At 33.3% G+C, this 22,654-nt stretch overlaps 1 protein-coding gene across 1 annotated transcript; it reads left to right on the top strand.

Annotated features, from left to right (window-relative positions):
- The first annotated feature begins 19,240 nt into the window (after nt 1–19,240).
- LOC121224204 (uncharacterized) lies at nt 19,241–22,080 on the top strand. The gene is made up of 8 exons (XM_041107039.1): nt 19,241–19,888; nt 19,989–20,082; nt 20,186–20,311; nt 20,447–20,605; nt 20,861–20,979; nt 21,114–21,305; nt 21,394–21,484; nt 21,761–22,080. The coding sequence occupies exons 1-8, from the start codon at nt 19,734–19,736 to the stop codon at nt 21,839–21,841; spliced, it is 1,017 nt and encodes a 338-aa protein (XP_040962973.1). The 5' UTR covers nt 19,241–19,733; the 3' UTR covers nt 21,842–22,080.
- Nucleotides 22,081–22,654: the final 574 nt, after the last annotated feature.

Consider the following 22,654-nt stretch of genomic DNA (forward strand, 5'->3'; position numbering starts at 1 on the left):
TATTGCAACTACTTCATTTAAATACTAATAAAGTTCAACCAATCAATCATTTCAAGCTAAAAACATGAATATTTCAATGTCTAACACAACCATCACATTCAGATTTACCTTGCCTACTTAGTCATTCATTTTATTACTTTTTACTTAATTCCTTATACATGCCATATAAATTAAAAAGTTGTTTAACAAAATCTACCGGAGTAAATCTGGATAGTGTGATCGTTGATGTAGATCCGATCCTCCGAATATATATATCAATCTACAATAAATAATAAACACACACAAATAAGTTCGCAGAAAGCTTAGTAAGTTCATAGGCTCATAATAAAATCTTACCAAAATTTCACTAACAACATTAATAAACAAATAAAAATTCAACATTTCCTACCAACCACGATCTCAAACAATGAATCTATCCAATCGAGCTCAATATCAGAAATGATCACATGTGTGGCACGGATTGTGTGTAGGCCACTATGTAAAAGTGAAAGTGATGGTCACGTGTGTAGTACTATGTGCAGGCTACTACGTGTATCGGAATGATAGGTCGCATATGTAGTACTATGTGCAGGCTACTATGTGTACCGGATAGTTTCGATCACGTGTGTAGTACTATGTGCAGGCTACTATGTGAACCGAACATCATTGATTAGTAAGGTGGTTGCTATGTGCTGAATCCACCGAGTATCTGTTATTATTCTGAAGTGTTAATCGGGAAATTGATTAAGTGTAATTGAATAATGAATATAAGTGTGGAATTGAATTGAATATCGACTTAGAAATGGAAAAGTGAATTTTGAATTGAATTGTGATTGAAAGTGAAAAAGTGAAATTATGAAATAGTACATTTAGCAATAAAACAGTTTAGACAGCAACAGTTGTGTGACTTTGAAAAATCACTAAAAATGGTGGAGATTGAATTAGAGGCTGAATAATATATGAAATTGAAGCTAAATGAGTCTATTTTTACAGAAAAGAAACAGAGCAAGCAAAAGAGTTATATATTTTGAGATATTTGAAGTTTAGTTAGACAGAGTCAGAATGAGTTTGGAATCCCCTGTTCTGACTTTGGAAAATTGTCAAAAATTGTACAAAAATAATTATGGGATAAAGTTTATATGTTTAGAATCCTCAGTAAATCTATTTTCAAAAGAAACAAACAGAAATAATATCCAAATTTTGTACAATGAGATAATTAAGAAATTATTATTATATTACATTATTATAATATTATATTAATTAAATAATAAACAAACGTAAAATAAAAATAAAGTAAAAGAAAGAAACAAAGCAGAAAAGAAACAGAATAGCATTCGAAAACAAAACAGAGAAAAAAGAAAAAGAGAGAAAAAGGGAAAATAGGGTTTCTAAAGCTTGAAGTTTAATTGGTAAGTTAAATCAAGTCATTTTCTTATAAATTTGATGTTTTTGGAATCCTAGAGTCAAATACTCTTGGATTTAAGTTGAAAATTTGAAAGTTAATAGATTTTTTAGTAGGGTTTATGTTGAATAAATGATGGAATTGAGGTTTTATTTGATAGAATTTCTAGTTAGAGTTGATAAAAAGGATTAAATTGTGAAGTAAGCTATAAGTTTTATGTTTGTAGGGATTAAATTGAGGAAAATTTGAAATTAATGAAATATGCTGAAAATTTGGTAGTTAAATTTGAGTTTAGAAGAAATTTGAATAGAAATAGAGTGTGAATTAAATTAGAAGAGTAAATAAATTTAGTTATGATTAAATTGGAATTAAAGTATAAATTAGATAGAAATTTTATTATTATAAATTAATGTTGTAATTGATGGTGTAAATTATTATTATTTTCCTAGCTAACAAGGAACTCGAGGCATTGGCACACAAAGGAAAGGAGAAGGTTATTGAGAAATAATCGAGCAAAATTCGGGTTTGCATTACTATAATTCAAATTATTTATTATTTGATGTTAAATTTAAATTATGTGTATGGTAAGCATATAATAAGGTAAGTAACTTTATTGAATTGAATTTTAAAAAAATTAAATTGAATAAGGAAAATATGTGTTGGTATTGAACTGTGTTTAATTAGTATATTGTTAAATTTAAATCGATATTATGTTAATTGAGTTTGATTTGAAGGTATTTAAAATAGAAAATGAGAATGCGACATGAATTGGTTGATTTGATTATATTTGGAAATGATATGGCTTTTAATTACAGGGGTTTTATGTAAAAATAAGCAAAAATGCTGTCGAAATTTTTATTAAAAAAAATGAATGAAGTCAATTAGTAAAATTTATATGAATTATTTATAAATTGTTTGATATGTCATGTAATGTCTCGTAACCTTGTTCCGGCGACGGTTTGGGGTTAGGGGGTGTTACATTTAGTGGTATCAAAGCTATCAGGTTTAGCCGATTCTTGAACTAAATCGAGCTCGAAATTGAGTCTAGATGTACTTGCCACTGTCGAGTCAAACTGAGTCGGGATCTTTGGATGCTGATATAATTATTTGTTTTGTTTTATAGTTAAAATGTTGAATGAACACGTGGAAGATGTAGATCAAGAAATGTATATCAGAGATAGAGAATTGGATGAAACAGAATAAGCTACACCGAGTGTAAATCCATTAGGTAACCAACCTCCTAATATAGAACGGGAAAATGTTAGAGACAGAGATGAATCCCATTTATTGAGAATTATAGCCGATGCTTTGCAACGAGTAGGAACTGTACCTGCTACGACATCTACTCCTACTACTAGACGAGCCCCAATCAAAGAATTACGGAAATATGGTGCTACTGAATTTTTGGGTTTGAAGGGAATTGATCCATCCACTGCAGAGAATTGGATGGAATCAACTAAACGAGTTCTGCTGCAATTAGAATGTAGCCCCCGAGAGAGCTTGATCTGTGCTGTTTCTCTACTGCCAGGAGAAGCATATTTGTGGTGGGAATCTGTAATACGACATCTCCCTACAGAACATGTGACATGGGACTTATTCCAAAAAGAATTCCAGAAGAAATATGTTGGGGAACTGTATATCGAAGATAAGAGGCAGAAATTTTTTATGTTGAAACAAGGTAACTTGTCAGTTATAGATTATGAACGTGAATTTTCCAAACTCAGTCGATATGCTTCCGAGTTCATACTGACAGAGGTTGATAGTTGTAAAAGGTTTCTTCGGGGTTTGAGAGATGAGATCAGGGTATAGCTGGTGTCACACAGAATTACAGAATTTTTTAGATTTAGTAGAGAGAGCAAATATGGTTGAGCAGGTGTTGGGTTTGGATAAAAAGCCTGAGACAGCTAGATCAACTTGAAAACGGGCTGGCATTACTATTTTAAATCCTTTACCGAAAAGATCTCGATAATCTAGAGGTGGTTGAAGGTCAAGTTTCAGATCTGATCGAATGGGCAGAAGCCAGGGAAAACAGACGACGGTATCCACTGGTAGTGTAAGAGCACCGCCTCGGGACGTGAAAATTTCAAAATATGGATATTGCAGGAAGAAACATTTAGGTGAGTGTTGGAAAGTGACTAGAGGCTGCTTCCACTGTGGGTCAACAGAGCATTTTGTTAAAGACTGTCCGAAAAATAAAAATGATACATTTGACGCATCACAGAGATCAGTATCTACTGCTCGAGGTAGAGGTTCGGGCAGAGGTGGTTCTGTATCCAGAGGTGGAGGTGTTCGGAGAAGTGGTGACATAGTTACATAGCAATCAGAGGCAAGAGCACCGGCCAGAGCTTATGTGGTCAGAACACGGGAAGAAGGCGACGCCCACGATGAAGTAACAGGTATATTCTTACTATATTCTGAGCATGTTTATGCTTTAATTGATCCCGGATCGTCACACTCTTATATAAATTCAAAATTAGTTGAATTGGGAAAATTTAATTTTGAAGTATCTAGAGTGACTGTAGAAGTGTCGAGTCCGTTGGGGCAAACAATATTAGTGAATCAGGTTTGTCCGAGATGCCCGTTAATTATACAAAATAAAACTTTTCCTATTGACCTGTTGATTATGCCATTTGGGGATTTTGATATAATACTGGGGATGGATTGGTTGTCTAAACACGGAGTGGTATTGGATTGTTATAAAAAGAAGTTTAGTATTCAGACAGAAGACGGAGACAGAATTGAGGTGAATGGTATCCGTACTAATGGACCGACATGTATTATTTCAGCAATAAAGGCTAATAATTTGCTTCAACAAGGTTGTACAGCATATTTAGCCTATGTTATTAATTCTGATTCGGTTGGTAATCAGTGTAGCAAGATCAGAACTGTATGTGAGTTTCCAGATGTATTCCCTGAAGAACTACCGGGTTTACCACCTGACAGAGAGGTTGAATTTGCTATAGAAGTGTATCCGGGTACAGCACCAATCTCTATACCTCCGTACCGAATGTCGCCCACTGAATTAAAAGAGTTGAAGGTACAGTTACAAGACTTGCTAGATCGTGGATTCATTAGACCGAGCATTTCACCTTGGGGAGCTCTAGTATTGTTTGTTAAAAAGAAAGATGGATCGATGCGGCTTTGTATTGATTACCGGTAGTTAAACAAAGTGACAATCAAGAACCAATATTCGTTGCCCTGTATAGATGATTTATTTGATCAGCTAAAAGGGGCTTCGGTATTTTCAAAGATTGATTTGAGATCTGAGTATTATCAGCTGAAAGTAAAAGAAAGTGATGTTTCGAAGACTGCATTTCGTACTCGATATGGTCACTATGAATTTTTGGTGATGCCTTTTGGGTTGACTAATGCTCCAGTTGCTTTTATGGATTTGATGAACTGTATTTTTCAATCGTATTTAGACCAGTTTATGGTGGTTTTTATTGATGATATATTGGTTTATTCGAATTCAGAGTCGGAGCATGATCAGCATCTCAGAACTGTGCTACAGATTCTGCGGGAGAAACAATTGTACGGGAAACTGAGTAAACGTGAATTCTAGTTATCAGAGGTAGTATTCTTGGGACATGTAGTATCTGTTGATGGGGTTAGAGTTGATCCGAAGAAGATCGAGGCAATTGTTCAATGGAAAGCACTAAAGAATGTATCAGAAGTACACAGTTTTCTGGGTTTAGCTGGGTATTATCGAAGGTTTGTTAATGGATTTTCGAAGATAGCATTACCAATGACAAAACTACTACAAAAGAATGTTCCTTTTATATGGGATGAACAGTGTCAGAGAAGCTTTGAAACATTGAAACAAATGTTGATAGAGGCACCAATTCTAACATTACCAGAGTCGGGGAAAGATTTTGTTGTTTATAGTGATGCTTCTTTAAATAGTTTAGGTTGTGTATTGATGCAGGATAGAAAAGTAATAGCTTATGCATCTCGACAGTTGAAGCCACATGAACGTAACTATCAGACTCGTGATTTGGAGCCAATAGCTGTAATTTTCGCATTGAAGATTTGGAGGCATTACTTGTATGGTGAGAAATATTATATTTACACTGATCATAAAAGTCTTAAATATCTTTTGTCACAAAATGAGTTGAATCTGAGACAGAGACGATGGATAGAACTTCTGAAAGATTATGATTGTGTTATAGATTATCATCTAGGAAAGGAAAATGTGGTAGCAGATGCATTGAGCAGAAAAGTAGTGGTTAAATTACGGGCAATGTTTGCTCGGCTTAGTATTAATGATGATGGAAGTTTGTTAGCTGAGTTAAGATTCAAGCCGGTAATGTTTGATCAAATCAGAGCAGCACAACTAGAAGATGAGAAGTTGATGAAGAAAAGGGAAATGGTACAACATGGTACGATGGAAAATTTTAGTATTGACGAGCATGACTGTTTGAGATTTTAGAATCGGATTTGTGTTCTAACTACTTCCGAGATTAAAGAACTGATTCTTCGAGAAGCACATGATAGTATTTTTGCTTTGCACCCTGGTGGAACGAAGATGTATCGTGATCTACGAAAACTGTATTAGTGGCCAGGGATGAAGAAAGACATAGTCGAGTATGTTGGTAAATGTCTGACTTGTCAGTGGGTAAAAGCAGAACATCAGGTACCAATAGGTTTGTTACAGCCCATTAATATTCCCGAATGGAAATGGGATAGTATCACGATAGATTTTGTTGCGGGACTACCGTTGTCAGCATGCAAAAAGAATGCTATTTGGGTAATTGTTGATCGACTCACAAAGTCAGCTCATTTTATAGCAGTTAAAACTGATTGGTCATTACAGAAGCTTACCGAGGTTTATATTCGGGAAATTGTTAGATTACATGGTATTCCAATATCGATAATTTTAGACCGAGATCCTCGATTCACATCGAGATTTTGGAAGCAGCTGCATGAATCATTGGGTACTCGACTTAATTTCAGTACAGCTTTTCATCCGCAAACTGATGGACAATCTGAACGGGTAATTCAACTTTTGGAAGATATGCTTCAAGCTTGTGTCATTGATTTTGAATCAGGTTGGGAACGATATCTGCCACTAGCAGAATTTGTTTATAATAATAGTTTTCAATCTAGTATTCAAATGGCTCCGTATGAGGCTTTATATGGTAGAAGGTGTAGATCGCCCGTATGTTGGACAAAATTAAAAGAAAGAAGAGTGATTGGGCCGGAATTGATTTAAGAGACAGAAAAAACAGTTAAAAAGATTAAAGATAGACTGAAAGCTGCTTTCGATAGACAGAAATCTTATGCAGATTTGAAACGACGAGACATTGAATATTCCGTTGGTGATAAAGTATTCCTCAAAGTATCACCGTGGAAGAAAATTCTGAGATTTGGTCGGAAGGGAAAATTGAGTCCACGTTTTATTGGACCGTATGAGATTGTGGAAAGAATTGGGCCTGTTGCTTATCGATTAGCCTTACCTCCAGAATTACAGAAAATTCATGATGTTTTTCATGTTTTGATGCTTCGGAAATATAGATCGGATCCTTCTCATGTTATTCCCACTGAAGACATTGAAATTCGATCTGATTTAAGTTATGAAGAAGAGCCGGTTCAGATATTAGCATGAGAAGTGAACGAATTAAGAAATAAACGGGTTCCTTTAGTAAAAGTTTTATGGAGAAGTCATAGTGTGGAAGAAGTGACTTGGGAACCAGAAGAGACGATGAGAGCACAATATCCTCATCTCTTCTCAGGTAAATTTCGAGGACGAAATTTATTAAGAGGAGAGAAATGTAATGACCCAAAAATTCACGGGCATCGAAAAAGTATAATATCAGGCCTTCGTCCTAGTAAATTAAGTTCGAAAATAATTATTACAAATATTTACTAGACTAGTTGTGTGTTTAATTAGGTTTTAGATAGGTGAATTTAGTTTAATTAGGAGTAATTAGCAGAAAGGATTAAATTGCAATAGAGGTAGAAGTTTAATTATAGATTAAAGAAAAGTTAAAAGGACTAAAAAGGTAAATAAGTCAATTGCAAGGATTGAGGCAGTTTAAGTGTAAAATATCAAGGATATTTTATTAGTTAAAATATGTATATTATATATTCTCTTAATAAATAAGTAAATAATAAATTAATTATATTATATTATATTATTATACAAAATAAATCAATATTTCGACAATTGTATGGTGATGGTAATATATATGTGTAAAAAGTACAAGCGTACACTTGTAAAATATTATATGAATTTATGATTTATTTTAATATGCTCGTTATTTATTTTAAAACTATTGTAAATTATCCGATATGTCCGGTAATGCCTCATAACCCTGTTCTGGCGATGATTTGGGGTTAGGGAATGTTACAAGTTCAGAGTATACCATTGATGATAATGGTATGTTGGGTTATCGCAATAGAATTTGTGTTCCACATAATTCAGATTTGAAAAATGACATTATTTCTGAAGCTTACAGTAGCATATATTCCATTGATCCGGGTGGTACAAAAATATATTGTGATTTGAAAAGAATGTATTGGTGGTTGGGTATGAAACGAGAGATTTGTGAGTTTGTGGCAAAGTATTTGATTTGTCAACAAGTCAAAGCAAAACATCAGGTACCTACGGGTTTGTTAGAACCTGTCATGATACCTAAGTGAAAATGAGAGTATGTCACGATAGATTTTGTATTTGGATTACCTGTGACTTCGAGAAAGAAAGATTCAATTTGGGTGATTGTTGATAGATTGACTAAATCGACACATTTTATCCCAGTTAGAACAGACTTTTCGCTTGAGAAGTTAACGAAATTGTATATATCTGAGATTGTGAAGTTACATAGGGTTCTCACGTCTATTATTTCAGATCAGAATCCGAGGTTTACATCGAGATTTTAGAGTAAATTGTAAGAAGCTCTAGGTACAAAGCTAAATTTCAGCACTACGTTTCATCCTTAGATTGACAGGCAGTCAAAACGAGTGATTCGAATTTTGGAAGATATGTTAAGGTGTCGCATACTCGAGTTTGGATGTAGTTGGGAAAGGTATTTACCGTTAACTGAATTTGGATATAACAATAATTATCAATCTAGCATAAAAATGGCACCATTTGAAGCTCTTTATGGAAGAAAATGTAAGACCCTGTTGTATTGGTCTGGATTGAGTGAATCCAAGCTAGTGGGAGTCGACTTAATCTGAGAAACTGAAGATCAAGTTTAAATCATCCGAGACAGTTTGCAGGCTACTTCTGACAATCAGAAATCATATGCAGACTTGAAAAGAAGAGATATAGAATTTGCGGTTGGTGATTGAGTGTTTTTAAAAGTCTCTTATTGGAAGAAAGTACTACGATTCGGTAGGAAAGGGAAACTAAGTCCAAGACTTATTGGACCGTATGAAGTTATTGAAAGAATTAACCCTGTAGCTTATAAATTAGCTTTGCCTCCAGAACTTGAGAAAATTCATAACGTGTTTCACGTATCGATGTTGAGACGGTACAGATCAGATCATTCGCATGTGATTCCTCATAGTGAAATTGAGCTACAACCGGATATGAAGTACTTAGAAGAACCAATAAGAATTTTGACTCGAGAGGTTAAAAAACTATGAAATAAACGAGTACCATTAGTTAAAGTATTATGCCACCGTCATGGTTCGGAGGAAGTTACTTGGGAAACAAAAAATCGATGAGATCACAGTATCTGAACTTATTCTCAGGTAACACATTTTGAGGACGAATTTTCTTAAAGAGGGGAGAGTTGTAACAGCCTAATTTTTAGTGGTGTCGAAAATAGTGATTCGAGACCACTAAATCCGACAAGTGAGCTCGTAAATTTTATTATATAATGTTTATGAGTTGGTTATGAATTTAGGAAGGCTTATGAATTAGTGAATTATGCTTTAGAAATATTTGTTAGATCAATTGGTTTTGAAAACGAGGTATTAAGACCTCGATTTTATAAACCAAGCTGTAAATAATTTTATAAATATTTACGGTGTGTCATTAAGGTAGTATTAAAGTTTCGTTAAAAAATTTTATCGTTTCGATAGTTAATTAATTAAAAATGACTAAATTGAAAAGGTGCAAAACTTGCTAAAGTGATTAAATAACATAAATGATAAATAATGGAGGACTAAAAGGGAAATTAGACACCCAAGGAATGGCTGAAGTGGCATAAGCAAAAAAAATCCTTGGAATTAGGTGATTTAAGGGCAAAATTATAAATTTGGTAAAATTAAGCTTAAATAAAAAGAAATCTAAAGATTTTTAGGCAATTCTTCTTCAATTCTCAGCCAAAAACAACCATTAGAGAGCTTCTTAGGCTGGTTTTTATATTTTTACTTCATATCAAGAGCTCATAGATCAATGAGAAAAAGGGAAATTAGCCAAGTAGTCCCTGAACTATTATCAATTTTACAATCCAACCCAGGTAAGTTTATATGGTTAAACTTTCATGATTATTTGTTAATCTAGGAATGGTATAATATATTTATTCATATTTTTTTTGTTGAAATTAAGATTATTGTAGAAGTATGAAAATTGAATTGGAACAAAATGAATTGACGGATAAGACCATGGTTGGACCATGGCAATGTTTAAATGTAAGACCATAGTTAGGCTATGGCATTTTAATGAAAAGACCATAATTGGGTTATGGCACCTTGAACATAAAACCATGGTTAGATCATGGTAGTATAGATACATGTGTAAGACCATAGTTGGGTTATGGCATTCTGATGATAAGACCATAACTGGGTTATGACACTACAAATGTAAGACCATGGCAGGGCCATGGCAATGTATATATAAGACTATAGTTGGACTATGGCGTAAAAAGAACGATGTACTCATATCTGTAAGTCGTTCTTCGATTCAGTAAGAAATGGTAAGAGACTTATGTGATTGAATTGAAAGATTTATAAATTATTATTGATATTGATCTGAAGGAATGTGTTTATTGATTATATTGTATTTGACAGGGAAAAATGTATGATTTATTTACAATTTAATTTATTATATTATATTAAGTTCGGTAAGATTAATGTTTAACCTATTGGACTTACTAAGCTTCGTTAAGCTTACTCATGTTGTTTAATATTCTTGTAGATTAACGTGTAGTTGGAAGATCGGATCAACACATCAAGCTACACTATCCAGTTTATTTCGGTAGTTTTTGCAATGTAAATTTTGGTTTATATGGCATGTATAGGGTTGGTTTGACAATGAAATAGTTTGAATTGTGGTTGTGAATATTAAATGTTTGTATGCATGTAATTAGTAGTAGAATTTGATAAATCAATGAAATGAGTTAAATAGGTAGTTATAAGTAAATGAAATATTTGTGATGTTATGTCATGTTGAGAACATGTTTTAGCTTGTAGTGATTGTTTGGTTGAGATATATTGGTATATGTGAATGTTGAGTAGAGGTTAATGTCAAAATGGGTGAGAAAAGTGGCCTTAAAATGACCTATTTTTGTTCACACGGGTAGAGACACGGGCATGTGTCCCTTGCTTCTAAGAAAATTTTTGAAACTTTGGAAAAAATTCCTTGAGTACCCGATTTAGTCCTGATTCACTTCTAAGGTGAATATTGGGCCTCGAAGGTCCATCTAAGGGACAATATGAGTGTTATATAATTGATTCTTAATATGTGTAACAAAAGTTAAGAAATGTCCGTATTTAATTTGTAAAGTTCGGTAATGCTCCGTAACCCTATTCTGATAGCGGATAAAAATTAGGGGTGTTACATGAATCCTTTCAGAAGTAAATTTTTTTAAGTAAATTTTCAATGATGACAATTACATTTTTTTCCTTCCCCTTTTTATTGTTTAAAGAAAATAATTAATAACATATTCTAATAATTAAATTAAAACTTTAAAAATATATTAGTTTGATTAATAAAATTTTAATATTAGCTATACATGTAAAAAGATAAAAATGCGTTTTCAGATTAATATGCAAGTTATTTCATATATTTCTTTTATTACTGTGTTGCTGCTTTGTTTATAAATTTATTTATTATTAAAACATTATAACAGATAATTTATATAGTAAATAAAATTATGAAGTTTATGTGTGTGTTTGATCAAAGGAGAAGTAAGTGTAATTTTTTTGTAAAATCTTGAGTGCGTGGGTGAAGTCCAGAAATAAATTTAGGAGGAAATGAATGCATAAAATTGAGGACGAAGGTGCTTTTTAGTTTCCCATTTCGAAGAAATGGTAGAAAGAAATCCAGATTGATTTTGTATGTGGTTGGTAAGGTAAAGGTTAGTGTTCATCAGCTTTCCACGTTTAGGTCGGCTAGCTCATGGTAGGCCCCACCCTCATTCCATTATCCTTTCTTTTCTTTTTAACCAAATTTATCCCCTCCCAACAACATCTCCATGTCATGTACAAACATTTCTTCCTTTTGCCTAATTGTTTTTTGGTTTTAAGGATTAATCTATATTATCTTCCTCACTTATGTCACATGTTTGATCCCACTAAACAACCATTTAACTGGTTTAATTACTTCCTAGTTACAAATTATAATAAAATCACTTACTCCATGGGGTAAAGTTCATCATCATCATAATGGGTTTTTGAGTATACTCAGCCAATGGATAGCATCATCATCATCATCACTACTTGCCCATACCTATCCTTTAATGATTCTAAAACAAGATTTATCATGAAATCCTTTTCAAAGTAAAACCCTTTTTTACATCAGTACTATAAATTTGATTCTTTATCGCCAAAAAAAACTTTGATGAGGTTTCCGCCAAATTAAGAAGAGGATCATCAGGAATTTGTGTAAGATAGTGCCGATGTGTTCATCTTCTTTTGCATTAAAATAAAATCCCTCAAATATAATTTATTAATTCTACCAGGATTCGACATTTTCGGTTGTAGATGACTTAATATATATGACTCAAGGCGGCTCCACCGATGCCTATGCCATGTCACCCTGCTTTATAAAAGTTTCAAAATTTTCCATTTCTGACGTACCAAATCATAATTATGTATTTATGTGGAGGAATCTTGAATTTGGATGTGTATGGTTTAGGATAATTTTGGTTAAGCATGCTTTTTTGTAGTGCCTATTGATCCCAAAGCTAGCATCCAAATTAGTATATGACAAAAGTTAATCATACATAATACCAACCATTTAAAACAAAAAAAAAAAAAAGAACTTGACTACGTATATATGCCTTTTAGTATTTTTGATGTTTGATGATCTCATGGTGTTTACCAATTTGATGATACCAGAATTCAATTCTCATCATCTATAATTAACATATACGTTTATTTTTATTTTTTTTAAATATATACTGTTGAATGTTTTTACTGTGTGTCCTAAAGGTGAGAAGAATCAGATATTTATAAGATATAGTTACTGTTCATCGAAGTGACATCCTAGATAGGTTTTATGTATGTCAGCACGTTTGTTGTTCTAAACTTAACACGTGTTCGTTAGTTCATTCGTTTAACTTTGCGAATACCTAGGGACATGCAAGCGCTCCTCGTGAGCCCCCCACGAGCCTTTAATATAAGGGTCCTAGGTTGATAATTCAAGTTATATTTAAGTTTAAATTTGATAAGAAAAAATATCATAACATATATTATAATAAAATTGAAAAGCGTAAATTATTTTTGACTAATGGTGTGGGTTAATAAATTTCGTTAACTAATAGCAAATTATTTCATGGATGTTATCTCATAATACATCGCTCATACTTTATTGATTATTCAATGGAAGAAGGAGAAGAGAAGATATGCACAGCACAGCCATATTAAATAAAAATGAACCAAAAAAGATAAGTTTGTTCTAAGAATATTGGGCGGATAATGCCACGTTAAAAGTAACCCAATCCTAAATTTACTTTTTCAATTTCAATCTACGTCATAACAAATTAACTCTAATTATTAATATTATCATAAAAAGTGGGCAACTGCCCTATAAGATTTAAGGAATTTGTTTGACATGTTATACTAGTGCAACATGTCTCATTAAAAATAAAAAATATTAAATATTAAAAATAACTTATCCTAAAGTTACATTCGCATGCCAAATGTAAGTTGAGTTATAATTAGAGTTGCATTTGGTCAATGTAATTGGCACAATAGATCCAAATGACTAACAAGGGTTTGATGCAGTCCAGGGAGAGAAATTATGTATGAATCCTAAAAATAACATTGTTGGAATGGACATATACGAACCTCAAAAGGTAAATCTACAACTTTATGCATAATTAAAGGGTTGATGGTAAAATTTATCAAATGACTTTAACAACTATTATTTAAGTTAAAGTTAAAATTTTAAATTAAAAAATAAATTAGTTAAAATTGATAAACCCAAAAAATGTAAAATTAAAATTAACCAAGTTAAAATATATAAAATAGACTCACAAGCAAAATTTAACTTTCTTTTTTCTTTATTAAAAAGAAAAGGGAAAAGTATAGGAGAAAGGAGAAAATCAAAATCTTGATTTGAGATGTAATGGAACTTTCTGCCTCGTCAAATACACGCATGACTCAATGCCACTTTTGTTTAATTTCTTATCCCCTATTCCAACTTTCACACTGTTCACACACGCAACTGCTTCTCAAATTTTGGAGCGTAATTTAATATATTTTTAATTACATCTTATTATTTAATAAATAAACTGAAAACAAAAACAAAAACAAAAACCGAGTGATGAATTATGAAATGATTGACTGTTGCTCCATCCTCTACCGACGTGGACAACGACCCAGCTTTTTGGGTCAACCCACATGATTTTATCATCTCTACAAGTAACCCACACAATTAATTTGGTTTCGTTATATAATAAGGCAATGAATTATGAGTATCATTAGGAATATTTTGGTTATAGAATATCATCAAAGAAACCATCCTCAGTTTTAAATATAAAAGGTGTATTTAGCTAGTAGAGAGAAAAACTGGAATATGGGATGGGAAAAATAATACATACATTTTGGTAAGTTAAAAGGAAAATATGGGAGTGGTTAATAAACTAACCAAACTAAGGGATGCCTAACTTTGAATGGAAGTGTCCAACAGCAAATCTTGGTCAAGGAAAAGCTATTTATGTACATACAATATTGTCAACTATACTAATATTCTACGACTGACAGCAGTCTTAATTAAGAGAGTAAAACAAGTTGAAAGCAGAAAAAATCAAAGAGACAGAGAGGCAAAGGCAACATAGTTGTTAGTATAAAATGGAAAGAAAGAAAGTAGTGGTAAAGAAGGGGGGTTACTGTTTCATGTACCCGGAAGTTGCTTTTGTTGACTAATTGGAAGGGGGGAAATCATTGGGTTAGAATGGGTCCCACCAAGCAGGAAGGCACCTGTCTGTATGGCATTTGCTCTGCCCTCATCTCATTGGCTCACAAGTTAAGAGAACTGGGGGGAGATAAGGAGTAGCACAGTTGCCTTTTCTCTTTCCATTTGCGCCTCTGTTTCTCCTTCCCATTTAGAATTGCTTTATCCTCGTCAAGTAGACTAATATTACTCGTCTTAATCTACTAGCTAATGTTTTACGCTTGATTTAGTAATAAATTTTTTCTTTATTTAGGAGTCTAATTTTAAATTAAATTAAAGCTTGATATAAAATGTTTCAAATCAAATTAAAAATAAAAAAAGCTAGAATTTACACTAAGAAAAGGAGAAAAAGAGAGAAGAAAATTGATTTTAACGACCTTCTAGAGTTCAATGACTGAGGCTGGCTGGGCTCTGATAAAGTAGATCAACTGGGTCTCGTTGATATTGACCAAATAACTTGGAATAATAGGAACAACAAAATTAACTACATACAGGATTTTTCAGAACACTCCGAATGTGGGACCATTTAATTTAGACTAAATCAAGTGGCTAACTTTCTAGATTTTCCCATCAATCATCGTTAAAGATAAAACAATTGAAGTAACCTTTCTTTAAAATTTATTTTTAGTGTTGCCAGCAAATAATAATAAATAAAAAAAAGATGAATTCACATGTGAATTACATAAGAAGAGAAAGAGTGGGAATATATGTGATGCCAAAAATTGAAAATAAAAAAAAGTTGAGGTTGCTAAATTTAAGTCACATGCTTAAATACTAATTAATTGGATAAAAATAGTGGGGGAAAGAAAAAATAAAAGAGATGAAATGAAATTATGTTGCGTAAACTGAATACAGTCCGGTGGGGACAAAATGGTTGGCTGGATGGCATTTGGTATTCGCAAATTGGTCATTTGAAAATAATCTTTTTGTCGTTTCTGGGGTGTGTATTTTCTGTTACAGATAAGCTCTCATCTTTCTTCGTCAATCCTCTGTCTCTTACTACTACTTGCTTCACTACTTAATTACTTGTCAACAAATTGGGTATTATGTATAAAAAAAAAAAGTATTGCCACATAATTTAAATTTTTATGTATGAATTATTTATTTATATCCTTTAATTGCAATTTACTTTATTGTATGGGAGAGAAGATTTGATGCAAAAGTCGAGGTCAACCAAGTAAATGATAATATATGAATGTTCCTAAATTTGTAAGCAAAAATTAAATCTATGAGTGCATTTGGGATATAGATATAAGGAATTTAAACATTGGATCAACGTGGTAGAGTAGAGAAGACTTAGAACTAACTAGTCAATAAAAATGAGATTGGCACAAAAAATAAATCAAGGATATGGTGGAGCTGCCTATGGCCATCGCCATTTGCCAATAAGGGTGTAAAGAATTAACAAGTGGGATGGCGATGCTCATAATAATGTCCTCATTCATATTCATCGTCCAATGTGGACAATGAGACGCCCCATGCTTTGATGGTTGCCTTTCTTATCATCCATTTTTAAAGAGTTTAGCTCAATTCTATAATAAATTATTTCTTAAAAAATTGCATCTAAAACACAGGAATACGTGAAAATCTTTTAATCGAAAATAAAAATTCGTATGCATCAAAATCCCATTTTAGTTATACTGTTTCCTTTTTTTTTTTTATTTCCGTTAAAAAAAATCATATGATTGAATAAAACATAGATATTTTGAGTACATAATATAAATCAATTTCATATTACTAGTATATATTAAGCATATACATCCCTTATCGTATGCATATGTATGTGATAACTAGATATTTAAAATATAAGGTTGTGTTTAAACATAATACACAAACATAAAACGTATGATTTGAAGCTGATTAATAATATAACACATACAATATGCACTATATTAAATTTAATTGTAAGAAAAATAAAATTTAAATATATAAATCTATCATATTAAAATATTAAATGTAATGTCAAGTTGATTTGAGAAAAAACATTTTATATAAAAAATTTACTCAATAATAATGATTGGTTTAGTGATAAATAACTTGTTTATAAATCCATTGAATATAGTTTGATATTTGGACATGTTAATTTTATTTATTTTATTTAAAGATTATATAGAAATATGAAAAAAAAAAATAAAAACATAGTAGTTATCATTTATAAAGAAAAAAAGAAATTAGTCTTTTCACAGATAAATTAGTAATAATAAAACTTTTTACTTTTTTATCCACGAAACGGGTGTCTCATCTGTAGACTAACATCTCTTGCTTTTTTAGTTTACCTCCGTTGCATTTAAAAAAAGAAAGGGTAAATTGATGTAGATATAATTGTTGGGTCGATGGAATTATCCTTTGTAGAAGTGATTTTTTGAATCTAAATTAAAGAAAAGAAAAAGGGGTTGAGTGCCTGTTGGGCACTTGCATTCATTAGGGCGAGCCACTTGTGTGTGGAAATTGATGGTTTTAAAGAAAAGATTGAAACCTAAATAAATTTGTTTGTTTTTATTGGTTTAGGTTTAGAGAAGAAAAGTCACAAGTCTAAAACCTGTATTAATAGTCAAATACCTCCAAAACGGGGGCAATTTTTAATTTGGAAAAACATGTGCTACCTAACAGCTGTTGGGGACCCATTTTCTTTGCACAAACCAACAATATTATTATCATATGTCAACTATGAAGTTAATTGGTTTCCAGGTTCACGGTAGTATTATTGAAAACAATAAATATATATATTCCTTTGGGGAAGGTTAGATCGCAGAATGCAAGACTTCATTTCTGGGTATTTATTAAGTTGATTTCCTTAAGAAAGCGACTATTGTGAAGGTCATGGGTCAAAGTGCATGCAGTTTGATTGGGAAGCTGAAATCTAAGACCAAAACTAGACTGATGGAACTGAAAGTTGTGGTAATGCTTGCTCCTACCTAGGTACTCAAGACTTACCAAAGCTTCATTGACTATTCATTTCATACTGACATTGTGTTCATAAGTAAATTACATTTTCATTAGTAATATACAAGTGGGATGGAGCAATGTGGAGGAGAGCATATAATGGATATAGATCCATGCAAATGTGAGACGTTGATGGCACTCCATTCTCATCCTAAGCTTATACTTTAACCATTATTGATAATACTCTATGTTATGGTAATGAAACATTAAATCGAAATAAATACTCAGAATTCTGCAATAAACAATAGTCAACTCGACGGGGTTTAATGGTTTGTATGTAGAGGTCAATGGCTGCATTTTCTATGTGATGTGAAATTGATAGAGTGAAACTATGAATTTCTATTCATGTAATTAATTATAACCAAAGACCTTTAAACACAAACTCCATCCATGAAAGCACCATACGTAGATCTACCTTTATTTTAAAATTAAAAATCAAGATTGGAAGAAAGACAGACTTAGACTTGTCAATATTCAGAAAGAGAGCGCAGTAAGTCAACAAACGACGACCAAGTTGGCTTATGGATATATATATATACCCGCTTAACAAGCAGAAGGTGCCCATTTACCCCTTAAAGTATTCCAAGGAACTCAAAGTCCTCCATCGCTTGCTTTTGGGTTTTGTTTGACTTTTTTGGCTGACAATCAAATGTGAAACAATCGCAGATTCTCTTCCCTCAATTATCTCTTAATCTATCTGTCTTATCTTGAACGTGACAACATTACTACTGCCATTGGATTTCTTTACACCTCGGACCTCTTAAAAGCTGAGCTAAATTTATATTACTGGTTTGTACTTGTAGTGATAGTATTGTTACAGGGATGAGCTAAAAGTTGATCAGGCATTGATATCAAACCTGGGACCTCTTGCTACACATTAGTGGTGTCATTTACATGATTTAAGAGTGGATTTATGATATATGCTGGCCAAATGTCACACAACGGTTTATGCTACATCGGTGATCTTATCCATTTGTTAATCAGTGACAAAAAAAGAGAGATACATTGCATTTTACCAGAGAAGGCGACTTTCTAAGACCCCATTTGGCTCAAATTGTTGAAAAGCGGCCAAATGCTTGGGAACTCTCTGTTTATGAAGCAGTAGTGCAATTGATTATCTTTTATGGTATATACCCTATAATTGCATCCATGGTCCCCTCTCTATGCCCTCTTGGTGGTTAGTGGACAGGTATCCAAAACTGTACTCTCCCTTTCAATTGGAGAAGGATGCTAATTATGATTCCTGTACGTCTTTTAACGTTAAAACTAAAGTGGGAATTGAAGTTTACAATGAAAACAGAAGAGTCCTAGCAATTTCAGATAATCAGATTTGTGGTTTCATCATGCACAATGAATAGTCCGGAAATGCTGATTAATTTAAATTATAGGAATGTATGACAGCACTGCTCAAGCCACTCGAAAACGTTTTATGACAAAACATTAGCGGAAAATGGGCATCTTCTGAAGAACATAGGCAGGCCCATTCCCTGCAACAAATTAAGAGACAAATCATGTCTACATACTCACCTGTTTCTGCTAAATGAACTCCATTTCATGTGGTTGCTGTAGTAGTCCATCAGCTCTAATATTGGGCTGTGTAAGTGGGAGATGACAAAGCAGTTCAAAGTTGTCAGGTTATTGGACTTCTTCTTTTATTGTAACTTTGTTTGGACAGTTTCAGCCATGCTGTGAACATCTCTTTTGGACCATGACTTAAGTTCATAAAGAAAGGAGCCTGATTGGGTCGTATCATTTCTGTCAGCGCATGATATGTGGTGCGCGGGACTTCTTTTTGTTCAATGGACTCTTCAATCCTGTTAAGCCCCCTCTCTTCCACAAAAAAGGGAAAAAAAAAGCTGAAATAATCGTGAACAAGCCCAGGAAAAAAAGACCATAAACTAAAAAACAAAGCAACTAGTGGTCTAAATTTGAAGCCGATTATGGCTTTCCCTCACTTTCTAGGTTCTACTCTTTCACTGAGGCTTCCCAAATTAGCCTATCTTTGATAGGCAGGTGTCTGGATTGGTTAAAGAAGGGCCATGACGCTACAAATGGCTTAAATAAATCCCACACCCAGTTGGCCAAAGCTTTACACCGAAGAAGCAAAGCAGCATCGGCATGGCAGTTTATTGCAATTCCGCTCCCTTTTCTTGCAAAGCCTGGAGAAACAGAGACCCCACACCCTTGTCCGCACTCTTACCCACCCGTCTCTTCTCACTGCTTCAACCTCCATTTAGCTTTCATCCAGATAGATTAAAGCTCTCAACTTGCAGGTATATATATCAACTTGCAACCAAGAAGTGTCATTCTTTCTGTTTGGTTAAGTGCATGCTTTCTTTTTTAATTAATTTTCGATTTGGGTTGGTTTTACAGGTGGGATAAGGTGGCTTCTGCTGTTGTTTCTGAAGAAAGTGCAGTTGGGTCAAGCTCTTCTGGGACTGATGTATTCAACCTCACTTACCTAGAGGTGGGTTTTATTATTATTATTATTGTAAATTCAGTTATATTGAAACTTTTTTTTTTTTGAAAAAAGAGTTGTTGACAACATGGTTTAAATTATTGGTGTATAGGGGAATAGTTGGCTGTGGGATATAAGTGGGGTGAGAGTTTTGGTTGATCCAATATTGGTGGGTAACTTGGATTTTGGTATTCCATGGCTCTATGATGCTGCCAAGAAATTTTTGAAGAATTTCGAGGTTTTTTCTTCTTCTTTAGTATCCATGTTTCTGATCTTTGTAGGACTTATTTATTTATTTATTTGTGGTTAATCATCTTTGGCGTTCTACTCTATGTGTGTTTGTTATAATTGGAATCTAATTTTGTTTGTGCAGCTTACTGACCTTCCTCAAGTTGATTGCTTACTCATAACACAAAGTCTTGATGATCACTGCCATTTAAAAACCTTAAAACCGCTCTCCGAGATGTCCCCAAATCTCAGAGTCATTGCTACTCCAAATGCCAAGTCTTTGCTGGATCCTCTTTTCAGAAATGTGAGTTCAAAAGTTTAATTTAGTTTTCAGAGCTGCTTCTTTGTAGGCATCTGTTTGCACTTCAGTCTCCACTGCATTTTTGTGGTTTCATTCGTGGAATATATCATCATAAATAGATGCTAGTGTTAAATGTAGACAAGTTAGGACAGAGCTTGTCATTTCATTAAGCTATTTTGTAGTAGAGCACCTGGTTCTAAACTAATTTGCAAGCATATGATTTTACACCCAGTTCACCTTAGCTTTAGAAATTTTCAGGTTACATATCTAGAACCTGGTCAGGAGTCGGAAGTTGAAGCAGCGAATGGTTCCAAAGTCAGAATTCAAGCTACTGCTGGGCCAGTTCTGGGTCCTCCATGGCAACGACCTGAGAATGGGTAAAGCTTTCCAAGCTTCAACTTGTCAATTTGACTTGGCATCTAACCATTGGTATCTTATCAATGTCCCTTCTAGAGTTCTATCTTCACATATTAGGTTTCTTTCCCGAATGTCTTGGAATTATGTGTTTCAGGTATCTAGTCATTTCTCCACAGGGCCAGTTGACTCTCTATTATGAGCCTCATTGCGTATACAATAAAGATTTTCTTGAGAAGGAGCATGCTGACATTGTTATCACCCCAGTGATCAAGCAGCTTCTTCCAAATTTTACGCTGGTTTCTGGACAAGAAGATGCAGTGCAATTAGCTAAACTGCTCCATGCCAAGTACATTACCTGAACTAGTCCTTGAATCTATGCCTAATCAGCGTTTTACTGTTCCCATGCATATGACCTTTCCTTGATTCTTTTCTAGGTTCATTGTGCCAATGAAAAATGGAGATCTTGATAGCAAAGGATTTCTTGCCAGCATAGTCCAGGGTGAAGGAACAATTGAATCATTCAAGGTCAATTCCCTTCCCCTTTCTTGAAAAAAAATGAACCATGGTATCTGCATTGGCTGGCGCCCATTTGATATATTCATCCAGAAACGGTTTTAGGGTCATTGGCAAACACTTTTTCTCGTATTGGGACCTAAACTCATATATCTACCTCCTGTGGTGTTCATCTTCAGGACTTAGTCCAACTTATTTTCCATTTTGTATCACTCAGTAAATATTGTTATTTTTATGTAGTAGATATTCAAGTGGCTGAGGCAAGTGTTTTTTCCATTTGAAATACAGGAGCTTTTGTCGAAGGAATTACCGGATGCAAAGACTTTAGAGCCCACACCTGGTGAACCATTGCAAATTCCTCCCCCCTAAAATCTCTTACATTTGCTAGTAAAACCATGTATATAAGATAGTTCATGTATTAAATCCCACTCCCAGGCCTGCATGAACTTCCAACCACTAGGCATCTTCATCTACAATCTGTTACGTATTTAGCTATTACTAGAATTGGACTCAAGGGAAAATTAATAGTTTTTAAAAATAAAATGGGTGAAAATGTATATGTAACAAGTTTATACAGTTATTATACGAAGTGGTAATTTTTTAACGCAGTAGATTTTTGTTCTTGGATAAAATGATGTTTTAAATGATTGATACATTCCATTTCAAATTTGTGATTTTATGGACAGAGTTGGTAACACTTGTCTAATAAACATCAAATTTAGTCGAAGATTAAAGAAATATATAAAAATTTGTTTAGAGCAAACAAATGACCTGTTTGTGATTGAAACATTAGGTCTAACTTGATTGTAAGAAGGGAGAGGGAAGAATCATCATACAGTGAGTCGATGGTGGTTGAAAATCTGGAAGGCTTCTACACAACCAATTGTTTATCATAGCTATCCAATTCCCATACCTTGTTATCTTTACTTACTCTTATCTCAATTAGTCAACATCTCTTTTATTTTTCATCTGATCATTCTTAGCACGCGTTTAGCTTTAATTTACTTAAAGAAGTAGTAATGGGCATATCTTGTTAAAAGCTTCCGAATAACATGTGCAGGCTATTCCCTGTAACAAATCAAGATATAACCATGTCTACATACTCTACTAAATGAACTCAATTTCAAGTTATTGGTGTACTGTAGAGTAGTAGTCTATCAGCTTTAATTTGTGGCTGTGTAA

Source organism: Gossypium hirsutum, chromosome D12 (genome assembly GCF_007990345.1).
Source record: "Gossypium hirsutum isolate 1008001.06 chromosome D12, Gossypium_hirsutum_v2.1, whole genome shotgun sequence".
NCBI classification, from domain to species: domain Eukaryota; kingdom Viridiplantae; phylum Streptophyta; class Magnoliopsida; order Malvales; family Malvaceae; genus Gossypium; species Gossypium hirsutum.